The sequence below is a fragment of the Chrysemys picta genome, chromosome 17, assembly GCF_011386835.1.
Source record: "Chrysemys picta bellii isolate R12L10 chromosome 17, ASM1138683v2, whole genome shotgun sequence".
Classification (NCBI taxonomy): domain Eukaryota; kingdom Metazoa; phylum Chordata; order Testudines; family Emydidae; genus Chrysemys; species Chrysemys picta.
In genome coordinates, this window is record NC_088807.1 from 5788510 (window position 1) to 5799667 (window position 11158).

General features: G+C 55.5%; 1 protein-coding gene across 1 annotated transcript; it reads right to left on the reverse strand.

Annotated features, from left to right (window-relative positions):
- Positions 1–217: 217 nt before the first annotated feature.
- Positions 218–7128, reverse strand: LOC101950165 (adenosine receptor A1-like). Its single transcript, XM_005283773.4, has 2 exons — positions 6863–7128; positions 218–2065 (listed from the first exon to the last, which is right to left on the reverse strand). Exons 1-2 carry the CDS (start codon positions 6900–6902, stop codon positions 915–917), a joined length of 1191 nt encoding a protein of 396 aa, XP_005283830.2. The 5' UTR covers positions 6903–7128; the 3' UTR covers positions 218–914.
- Between the last annotated feature and the right edge of the window lie 4030 nt (positions 7129–11158).

Here is an 11158-nt window from a genome sequence, read left to right on the forward strand (position 1 = left end):
GGGGTCCTTAGGGGAAGAGACAGAGTGAGGGCGGGACCTCGGGGGGAAGAGGCGGAGCGGGGGCGGGAAGAGGAGCAGCATGGGCGGGGCCATGGGGGAAGAGGCGGAGTGGGGGCGGGAAGAGGAGCAGCGTGGGCGGGGCCATGGGGAAGAGACGGAGTGAGGGCGGAACCTCAGGGGGAAGAGGAGCAGTGTGGGCGGGGCCCAGGGGAGAAGAGGCCCAGTGGGGGCGGGGCCTCAGAGTGGAGCATGGGAGCCTTTTCAGCGGCGGCACTCCATAGGGGGCGGGCTGGCGTGCCTCCAGAGGGAGGCGCACCGCGTCCTCTTTGGGGGAAGCTTAGCCCCCACCCCTCAGGCCTCTTATACCCGCCACCCATGGTCTAGTGCGGGGGTTCTCAAACTTCACTGCACCGTGACCCCCTTCTGACAACAAAAATTACTTCACGACCCCAGGATGGGGGGACCGAAGCCTGAGCCTGCCCGAGCCCCACTGCTCCGGGTTGGGGGGGCCAAAGCCCAAGCCCCACCGCTCTGGGAAGGGGGGCCAAAGTTGAAGCTCAAGGGCTTTAGCCCCAGGCAGGGGGCCTGCGACCTGAACCCTGCAGCCCAGGGCTGAAGCCCTCGAGCTTCGGCTTCGGCTCCGGGCCCCAGCAAGTCTAAGCCAGCCCTGGCGACCCCATTCAAAGAGGGTCGCAACCCACAGTTTGAGAACCGCTGGTCTAGTGGGTTAAAGGGAGGGGGCTGGGAGCCAGGACTCCTGGGTTCTTCTTCCATCTGCCCTGTCCCTAGCCCGGGGTGGGCCGCAAGGCTGGGTGTCATACTCCCCCTAGGGAGCGGTGACAGTCTTACTAGACCCTCTAGGTATAAAAGAGGGTCCCGGGGGGGGGGGCAATTCCGTGGGCCATCAACCCACGTCACTTCCCTGGCAGAGGGCTGTTGCGGCTGGCCAGCTCTAGCCTATTGGACGGCATGAGACCGGAGGCGGAGAACTTGCCCGGGGCGGAGGCGGGCAGGGGGTGCCAGGCGCAGGAGAAGGCGGCCGTGAAGGCCTGGCGGAAGGAGCGCATGCGGAAGACGTACACCACGGGGTTGATGGCGGAGTTGGCGTGGGACAGGACGATGGTCGCCAGCACCAACGGGCTGGGGACGGGGCAGCCGGGGCAGACGAGCCGGAGGGTGTTGATGACGTGGAGGGGTAGCCAGCAGAGGGCGAAGCAGAAGAGGACGATAAAGAGCGAGGTGGCCAGCCTCAGCTCCTGGTGCAGGACGCGGCGGCGCCGGGCGTGCCGGCTCACGTCCACCTCCCGCTCGGCCACCTTGCGGATCTGCCGCTTGGCCTCCAGGAAGATGCGGCCGTAGAGGACCAGCATGGCGGCCAGCGGCACCAGCATGCAGGCCACGAAGTTGAAATAGACCTCGTAGGTGTCCTCGATGAAGGCATTGAAGCTGCACTGGCCGTCGGGCGGGAAGGGTTTATGCCAGCCCATGAGGGGTAGCGCCCCAGTGAAGGTGGCCAGCACCCAGCTGCCCAGGATGACCAGGAGCGAGTTCTGGGGGCTCATGAGGGACGGATACTGGAAGGGCTTGAGGATGGAGATATACCGCTCCACCGCGATGGCCAACAGGCCGAGGACCGAGGCCTGCGTGAAGATCAGCAGTGTGCAAAGCATTAGCAAGCACAGAGTCGGGTGGCCCCGCGGCAGCCCCGCGTCCGCCATCTGGGCGCAGGGGATGGCCACGGCCCCCACCAGGACGTCGGCCGCCGCCAGCGAGACCAGGAAGTAGTTGGTCACCACGGCGCGCAGTTTCCTGTCGCGCAGGATGACCGTGCAGATGAAGAGGTTGCCCGCGACGGACAGCACCGCCGTGGCGGTCTCCGTCAGGAAGTAGGGCACGTCCAGGCTGGGTGAGCTCCCGTTCGACGCCCCCGGGCAGGGTGTGGAGGGGATGGGCGGGAAGGACGAGTTGGGGAAGGCGTTCGTGGCAGGTGGGATGCTGGCCATGTTAATCCAGGCGCCTCGCTGGGCTGTCAGCGCTCCCGCATCTCCACGCTCCGTCGGCACCGCTGCACGGAGGGAAACCAGAGCTCAGCGTACGGCCAACCCGCTCCAGGGGGTTGAACTACGGTCTGCTCATCTGTTTGGTGAGGGGGCAGCTGGGAGGGGGTCAGTGGCCTGTGATCTGCAGGTCAGACCGGAGGATCTGGTGGGCCCCTGTGATCTGGGGGAGAGACCCCGAGAATGCCCAGTTCCCCTGCTCCTGAGGGCTAAGACACTGGGACCTGGCCCTGTTCTGTTGGAATCAGAGGGACACGGGAGGAATCCTCCCAGCGTTCAGTGGCTATCGAGGGGCCGCGTGCCCGCGCACGCTAGGTATTTCCATATGCCCAGCGTCATAGCTCATACGGCCACTAATTCCAATAGCAGGGAGGGGAGCAGCTCACCGAGGGCTGGGGTGGATTCTCCGTCCCTGGCAGTTTTCTCAATCAAGACGGGCTGTTTTTCAATAAGATCTGCTCGGGCTCAACCGGGAATGAATCTAGCGCCACCCTACGGCCTGGGTCATCCAGCGGGTCAGCCTAGATGGTCACAATGGCCTCTCCTGGCCTTGGAATCTCTGACCCAGGGAGAGGTTGGACCCAGGTGAAAGCACAGGGCAAGTGGTGGGGGGGGGGGCAGATTCCTGGTGTGCAAGGCAGACAGGGGTCGGAGCGTAAGGCATTAATCCCACGTGGAATGCCCGTTTTGCTTTATCACTTTGAAAAGGTTCGCTCTGAACTTGTGAACCCAGCCACAGGAATCGTCCCCCACCCCACCCCCCGCCTTCCTTTCCAGAGGGACTATCGAAAGCAGATGGGCCATCAAAGATTACTGCAATACAAATGATTGGTTAATGGCCCTTTCCGGCACCTGAGAAATGCTATGTGCCAGGAAGCTCCATCTGTGAGCTTGGAAGCTGAAGGAAGGAAATCAAACAAAGCCACAGGAATATTTTGAACTCCAAAGGGCCAGAGATCCTAAGGAAGCCAGAGATCCCCAGGGCTGCCCTGAAAGACACCTTGAATTGAGCGATGCATCTGCCATTTTGTTGCCCAGTCACCCAGTTTTGTGAGGTCCTTTTGTAACTCTTTGTGGTCTGCTTTTGAACTTAACTATCTTGAGTAATTTTTATATCGTCTGTGTTTACCCCTTTTTCCTGATCAAAGGAATATGGGCTCTGCTTAGTTTGCATTTAAGCAGTAAACAAAGTCATCAAGCAGGAAGGGAAGCAAAGGGTGCTTAAACAAGTGAGGAAAAAGCAGCAGGGAACATCCTTCCTAATAGACGCTGTCTCTCCTGAATCTCCGCTGGAAAGGTTTTTTGAGAGTGACTGACACCCCAAGACACCCCCTACCCCCCTCTCTCTGCCCTTCGCGTTCATGGCATCTGAAGCAATAAGAAGCATTCTTTGGATTCTGGGGAGAAGGGGTCCTGACCTAAGAAGTTTAGTCAGTAAAACTATTGAAAGCATGTGGTGAGAAATCTTTCCTTTGAATTTAGCAGAGTTTGTTAAATTAAGCATTGGTTGCATTTTATCTTTACTTTTCTTGTAACCATTTCTGGCTCATTACTGGTTCTCACTTCAAACCTCTCTCTCTGTAGTTAATAAACTCATTTCACTGTTTGATCTAATCCCGTGTGTTTGAACGAAAGTATCTGGGCAACTTCATTTGGGGTGGCAAGTTGCGTGCGTATTATTTCTATTAAAGCAACAACAGACTTTGTATAATTTGCATTGTCCAGGGGAGGGCTGGGCAGTACAGGACAGATATTTCTGCGGGGAAATCTAAGGCTGGGAGTGTGTTGGGGTCACCCAGCAAAAGCGCACATAGCTGGGAGGTTCTTTGTGAGCAATCCAGGCTGGAGGATACAGCAACGAAGCACCCAAGGGGCTTAGAGGACAGGGGCTTTAAAGGGCACCCAAGTTAGAGGACAGGAGTGACCCAGCTACTCCCTAGTCTGGATTCTACCTCGTATGTCACAGCCCCGTGCCAAGCGTTAGGGAGGCAGGCTACAGCCTCGGTCGGCAGCTCTCAGCCTAGCCTAGCAGGCCGCTTGGCACAGCCCCAGTCCCCCAAACAGACCTAATCTTTAAGCAGGCGGATACTTGCTTTAAGCACGCAGCAAGCAAGCAGGAACAGAACATTTGTGTGCAGACCAGACCTCAGAGTGTTCCCTCTAAGCTCTGCTCTGGCCAGGGCCGTCCCTAGGCGGGGCCCGGGGCAAATCAGCCCCGCCATAGGCACAGGGTGCGGGGGGTGCCCCGCCCGAAGCTCCCAGCTGCCAGCCCCATGCCCGGAGTGTTGGCTGCCGGCCCCACGCACCGGGGGTCTTGGCTGCTGCCCCACGCCCAGTGTCCCGGCTGCTGCCCCACACGCCCGGGGTCTCGGGCACTGGCCAATCGCACCAGCCTGGGGTCCCCCCAAAGCGCGGGGCCTGGAGCGGTCGCCCCGATTTGCCATACCCAAGGGACAGCTCTGGCCCTGGCTCAGCCACCAGGTCTGGGCAGAGTGGTGTTTCTGGCCTGGGATATGCAGGAGACGAGGGTGGGTGATCATGAAGGGCCCTGCTGGCTTTAGAGTCTAGAACCCAGGCCCAGATCCTTGCAGATAAGACACCTAACCCCCCCCCCACCACCACCACCACCACCACCACCACCCCCTTGGAATCCAAGACCTCTGGGGTTCTGTTCTGAACATTTCCCAGGGCCACATGTGGCCCAAGGAGGCTGGGATTGTATGGGGCAGAAGCAGACGTGCCTTTTACATTTGAGGGTGGATTTAGGCCCAGTGAAGGGGACTGGCAGCTCCCGCAATTTCCACCCCTCTAGTTATCAACAGCACAGGGCCAGCATGGAGCCTAAGGAAGCAGGTGTCCCTCCCAGTCAGGTAAATTTCAACATTGCTATATGCTTTCCCCGTTTTTCTTTCACCTCTGTGATGAAGTTACCTAGGCCTAGCGGATAGAGCACTGGACTGGGGCTCAGGAGACGTGACTTTTATTTCTGGCTCTGCTGCTGGCCTGACAGGTGACTTTGGTCTTCCCCCGCTCTGTGCCTCAGTTTCCCCATTTGTTAAGCACGCTGAGATCCAGCGAGGATAAGAACTGGGAGTTATTACTGCTATGAGCCGGGTGAGACCTCACCATGGGTTAAATGCAAACCGATGCCTGAATGAATCCTCTATGTCAGAGACAGTCAAGGGGCCCACGCCCAAAACAAAGCCTCATAAAAACTAGCCCCATGTGGGCAGAGGGTTCAACCAGGCATTGTGACCCGGTGAGGGTGGGTGAAGCAAGATCGCAGAGAAACGGAGAGCAGACAAGGACGGAGAGGGAGAGGCAAGAAAGCCAAGCAGGAGACCGTAAGCGCCGCGTGGCCCTGGAAAAAGACACAGAGAGAACTCTGGGCCTGGGGTTGGCTAAAGAGGCTCGGGGGAGGCGGCCGGGGGGGGGGGCTGTAAGCTAAGAGACTGCTCCTTTTGGTCTTGGTGCCGTCTGTGTTCAGAGCCACAGGGCTTTGTACATTCCTGGACAATGAACAAGGGTGCGTCAAAGAAAATACCAGACTCCATCAGTGTCTACTTCTCTCTGGAACGTCCCCAGGGCCCTGGACTTTGGCTAGCCGCTCGGGACAGAAAGGGGCAACGATATTTATTGTGTCTAGTGGGCCCAGTCCTCTGCTGTCTTGCCATTTCTACGATCATTTTCACCTGTGCAAAGCCTGCTAGATCACGGAGAGGGGTGTCAACCAGGACACAAGGTGGGAGGCCATCTAGTGGACAAGCAGAGCTCTAGAGAGAGCCAGATTCTGCTGCCAATCTTGGTGTAAACCCGGAGTGATTCCATTGACTTTGTGTTGCCAGCTGTGACAAAGTCAGCGCGAGTCTTGTGATAGTCGGGGTTTCTCTGAAAGCCCCGGCTGCTGGAATCCAGGGGCGGCCGGAGGCTCTCAGCTTCAATTGTAAAAATAATGACTGGGTCCAGCCACCGTGTTTGTGGTGCAAAGCCCCCAAATCCATTTTAAAATAATATCGTGGTTTTTAAGATGCCGTCAGGCTTTTGAGGACCCAACTCATATTTGTGTGTCATTTGAGGTGGCAGTCTTGTTGTTACTCCCCTGCAACAGATCAGAATAGGCCCCCGGCTTTTCAGAGAGCTGAAATGCCATCCACAAATGCTTCGGCTCCTGGGTGATTTTTTTTAATGGCAGCGTGAATCGCTCTAGCTCGGTATAAAATCCCTTTAAAAGAGGGGTTGGCACACTAGTGGGTGAGGCACTGGCTGGAGACTCAGGACGCCTGGGTTCTGTGCCTGCCCCGCTGTGTGAATTTGGCCTGGCTCCTTCCCCCCACCCCTCTCGTCACTTAGAGGAGGAACTCCACCAGAGCCCGCGGGAATGGGACTCAGAATCTGGCTCTGCGGCCGGAGTGCTTTGGAGAGGCGAGGGGCTGTTTCCGGAGCAGGACAGGAAAGTGACAAGCGGGTTGTTGATCACAGCCAAGGAGCGGGAAGTTTGTTCTGATTTCCTCTGCAGCATGGGGCATCTGGGCAGATCTCTCCTCATCAGTCCCCTCCCAGGGCAAGGACATCGGGGAGAACCCCGGTCTCTCCCGCACTTTGCCTGTGATACACCACGGTTTTGCCTGCTGGGATGTTTTTGCCTAACCCAAGTTACTGGGCTGAGTACAGGGGTAGCTGGGTGAATTTAATAGCCTGGGATACACAGAAGACCAACCGGGGTGATCTGCTGGCCCTGTCTCGCCACAAACTCTATGGATCTATGTTACAGCCACGAGTCGCTGTGGCAAAGGCGAAGGACTCACCTGTGGAGGCTGCATGCCCATCTCTGCTCCCGCAGGGCATCGGTCCAGAGGGCTCTCGTGGGGTCAGCTGGTGGCCGGCATGTCCCCAAGCCCCGTCTCGCCAGCAGCCAGCCGTCCCTGGCCCATCAGAGCCCGGCGCAGCTCGGTCCTCCGCAGCCTCCCACACCAGGTGTTTGCAAGGATTGGATCTGATAAGCAGCCGGGCCTATCAAGGCAGGTGCTTTCCCCAGCGGGAGAAGGAACTGGGTGGACAAAGGGGGAGGGGATGTTTGTTGGTGGCGCTGAAAGGAAACAGACAGAGAGGCTGCTGGGCGGGGCCGGGGGGGCCAAGGCCGTTACCCCTCCCCCTTGATTCCTACTGATGCAGCATCCAAGAGGGTTCAAAGATGCTCTTCATCAGGGTCATACGGGGGAGCAAAGTCCTTGGGGCAGGTGACCCCCTGAATAAAGGTGTGACACACAGGAAGTGTGGCTACAGCCCCCCTCCAACCATGGATTTTAGGGGCAGGGGGTTACCGGGGGCGATGGGGCATTCTCCCCACCACCCCACGGTTTCCACCATCGCTTCCTCCCCTTTGTCACTTCTCCATCTCCCAGGGCCGCTGTCCTCCATGAGGGGCTGGACCCTGAGAAGATCTGGCTGCAATTTGGGGAGGGGGCAGAACTCCCCTCCAGGGGGAGGGCGGCTGAGCATGCAACTGAACCAGGGCTCAGGAAGGTGGGCTTGATTCCCAGCTATGCTAGGGCCACTTTTATCTGCAAGACTCAAAATCAAATGTGGACGGATGCAAGAGAAGGAAGATTTGGCTGGTCAAACTAGTGTAGACCGGGCCTTGTACTGAAATAAGGCCCTCTGCGTTGGCTTGTGCTCTGGTTTAGCTAGGTCACACCTTAAATTAAACCAGGACAATTTCCCTGGGTAGACTCAACTTCACTTACCAGGCAAAACTGATGAAAACCAGATTGAAACCGATGGAGAGCGTCTACACACAAAGGGTGTGTCCACCCTAGGAGAAAAAGTGTGGGATCTTACCGCTGAGGAAATTAACATGAGGTAATTTCCTAATGTGGACCCCGCACTTTGTGGGTTTGGGACCATTAGGGCAACTTCCTGGACAAACCATATTGAATGACGTTAAGGGGGGTCTATAAAATCATGACTGATGTGGAGAAAATAAATAAGGAAGTGTTATTTACTCCTTCTCATAACACAAGAACTAGGGGTCACCAAATTAAATTAATAGGCAGCAGATTTAAAATCAACAGAAGGAAGTACTTCACAAAACGCACAGTCAACCTGTGGAACTCTTTGCCAGAGGATGTTGTGAAGGCCAAGACCATAACAGGGTTCAAAAAAGAACTAGATAAGTTCATGGAAGATAGGTCCATCAATGGCTGTTAGTCAAGATGGACAGAGATGGTGTCCCTACTTCTGTTTACCAGAAGCTAGGATTGGGCGGCAGGGGAGGAATCACTTGATGGTGACCTGTTCTGTTCATTCCCTCTGAGGCACCTGGTATTGGCCACTGTTGGAAGACAGGATGCTGGGCTAGATGGACTTTTGGTCTGATGGTCTTTGGTCTTATGTTACGTTCTTACCGAGTAACGTATTTTAGGGGTTCGTTAGATTAAAAATGCAAATGTGTACGGTGAATGGAATGTCTTGGAGGAACATGGGATTCGCGCAGTCTCTGGGAAGCATTGTGAGCTTCAAGTGACGATGCAGAAGAGAGGAATGCTCTTCTGGGACAATACCTGTGAAGGGGAAATTGGTGGCAGGAGGGGATTGCAAATCCCTATCTAAGGACTCAGCCCATGAAGCATCACCCGGGGTGGGGTGGGACATCTTTTGTCTGCTGATCCCCTGTGATGTGAGGATAGTTCAAAGCCAAACAGTGGAAAGGAGTAACTGATGAAGGGACTTATTTGGAGTGGAAGCCATGATCACCGGCCAGAGCCATTGGTGGTATCAGGGCAGGAGGGGTGGAGGGAAATCTCTGGTAAGCCTATTAGCGTGTGTGTAGGTCCATTGATGGGTTTTAATATGTAACGCTTTTACCTTAGGAATCAATGTGCTTGCTTAGAAAAGGCGGGGCCGTAGCATCACTGGGGCAGTTGCACTGGTTACGCTCTGAGCAGACCAGTAAAGCAGGCAGCATTAAGCAGGCGGGCCTGGGGAACTCACAGGTTAGGCAGGGCGCTGTGCAGCTGGGAAAGACCCCGGTGAAGAGGGAGAGAAACACGGGTCTCCGCCCAGGAGAGGTGACAGTTGGGAAGCTGGGGGTCTAGAGTGGGGTGTGCGCTTGCTGGAGGGGGAGTACAGGTGCAGTCGCCCTGAACTGTGACCATTTATACACGGGTTAGCAGGGCAGGGTAACGAGGGGAACGGGGTTTTTCTGGACTTGCTGACTCATGCTTACACATTAGGAAGGTACGCCACGTTAGCCACTATGATGTCACCAGAAGCACACACCTTTTTGCCAGGTGAAGCCACCCGTTTAGCTCACCCGATGCAACCTCCCAACTTGAGCTAAACTGGCCTCACCAGAGCAGGAGGATGGGGTGTGGGGTGCTAGCATGGGTCAGTTCCCTGCCATGCCGCAGATTTCCTGGGTGAGTCACTTAGCCCCTCTGTGCCTCAGTTTCCCCATCTGCACAAGGGGGATAATAGCAGGACCCTACCTCACAAGCGTATCGGTGAGGAGAAACACACCACAGATTGTAAGGTGCTAAGATACCCTGGAGAACCAGGCGAGAGCCTAAGGTATCCAGATGGTTAGAGCTTCTGTCCCCACAGCTGATATAAGAGTTTGCACCAGTTCACTAAACTGGTTTTAAAATACCAATTAGACCGGTGCCTATTTCTCGGGCAGAAAGGAGGGCTCTGAATGGCACGAATCCCCTGTTGAGCCGCAGAAAGGAAAAATCAGCAAATCGCTTTTTTTTCAAGATAGAGCCAACTGTTTACTCTGGCAAAGCCGCCCATAGCCCTCTTATCTGGGTGCACGGCTGGTGAACAATTTTCCAATCTCTCTCTGATCAAGGCCATTGTTAGCCGCTTTTATCAAGGAGATGCCTCATTAAACCTCATAAGCTCTAAAACATTTAAGCGGCGTCAACTGAAAACTCCGGCCCTGAGTACACAGGGTAAATGAACGGGCTTGAGAGCAAGTGCGTGGTGTGGGGGTGAACCAGAGATTCGGGCCCGGCTCCTGATCCGATCCTCACGCTGCTTGTAGCCCCTGTGGCTTCAGTGGAGTTAATCCGGATTTACACCGGCCTGGATGAGCTCCGGCCGTTGTTCCTTTCCTCCTGCCAGCTCTTTTCAGTTCTGAAAAACCTCCAGCGATTGAGTTCTTAATGCCTCCCGTTACTAAATAAATATGTACTTAATAAAACTAATATACACTGGAGTAGGGGACATTTCCAAAGGGTGTTTAAAGATAACTGTTGTGGTTGCTGTTTGTACTGCGCTAGCCCCTAGGGGTGCCAGATTGGGGGTCGAGGCCCCCATTGTGCTAGGCCCTGTACAAACACATAATGAAAAGATGATCCAATTTTGATGGAACAACGCTTGTTTACACCCGCTGGGGATCTGACCCCATTTTCAACTCCTGCGCATCTGGCTTGTAATGTAACACCCCCAGAAAGGAGGTCTAGGACAGGGGTTCTCAAACTTTTTTTGCTGGAACCCCCTTTGAAAATATTTCAGGCTGTGATGACCCCCTCTCCATACCATGCTACCCTTTCTTCTGCGCTGCCTTCAGAGCCAGAGGCCACCTCTCTTGCGACCCCCCCCTATAATAGTCTCGTGATCCTCTTTTGGGTCGGGACCCCCAGTTTGAGAACCGCTGGTCTGGACATCCCAAACGCTTGTGGCTGTTCAGGGCATTGGTTGAAGTGCCCCATATCCCACTGCCAGGACTTACCCCTGCATGTATTTTCCTCCCCACGAAAAGCAAACCAGATAAGCCGCGGCTCCCACAGCTGGGTGTTTTCCCACAACCACAGCAACAGAGATGAATAAAAGAAGGAATCTGCAATCTCTTTCCCCGCCTCCCTCTTTTAGATAGATCCGTATCACAGAGACTCCATAGTTCAGGCTGAGCTTTCAGAAATGTCTAGTTTCACAGGAGCTTTAAATCTTTATGTTGTAGTGAGCTCACTGAAATGGTAAAAAAACTCACACAAACACAGACTGTCGAAGGCAGAGAATCGGAGAAATGGCAGGCCGGAAGGAATCTAGTCCAGGTACCTGCGCTGAGGCTGGACCAAGTTGAGCACAGTTTGAACGCA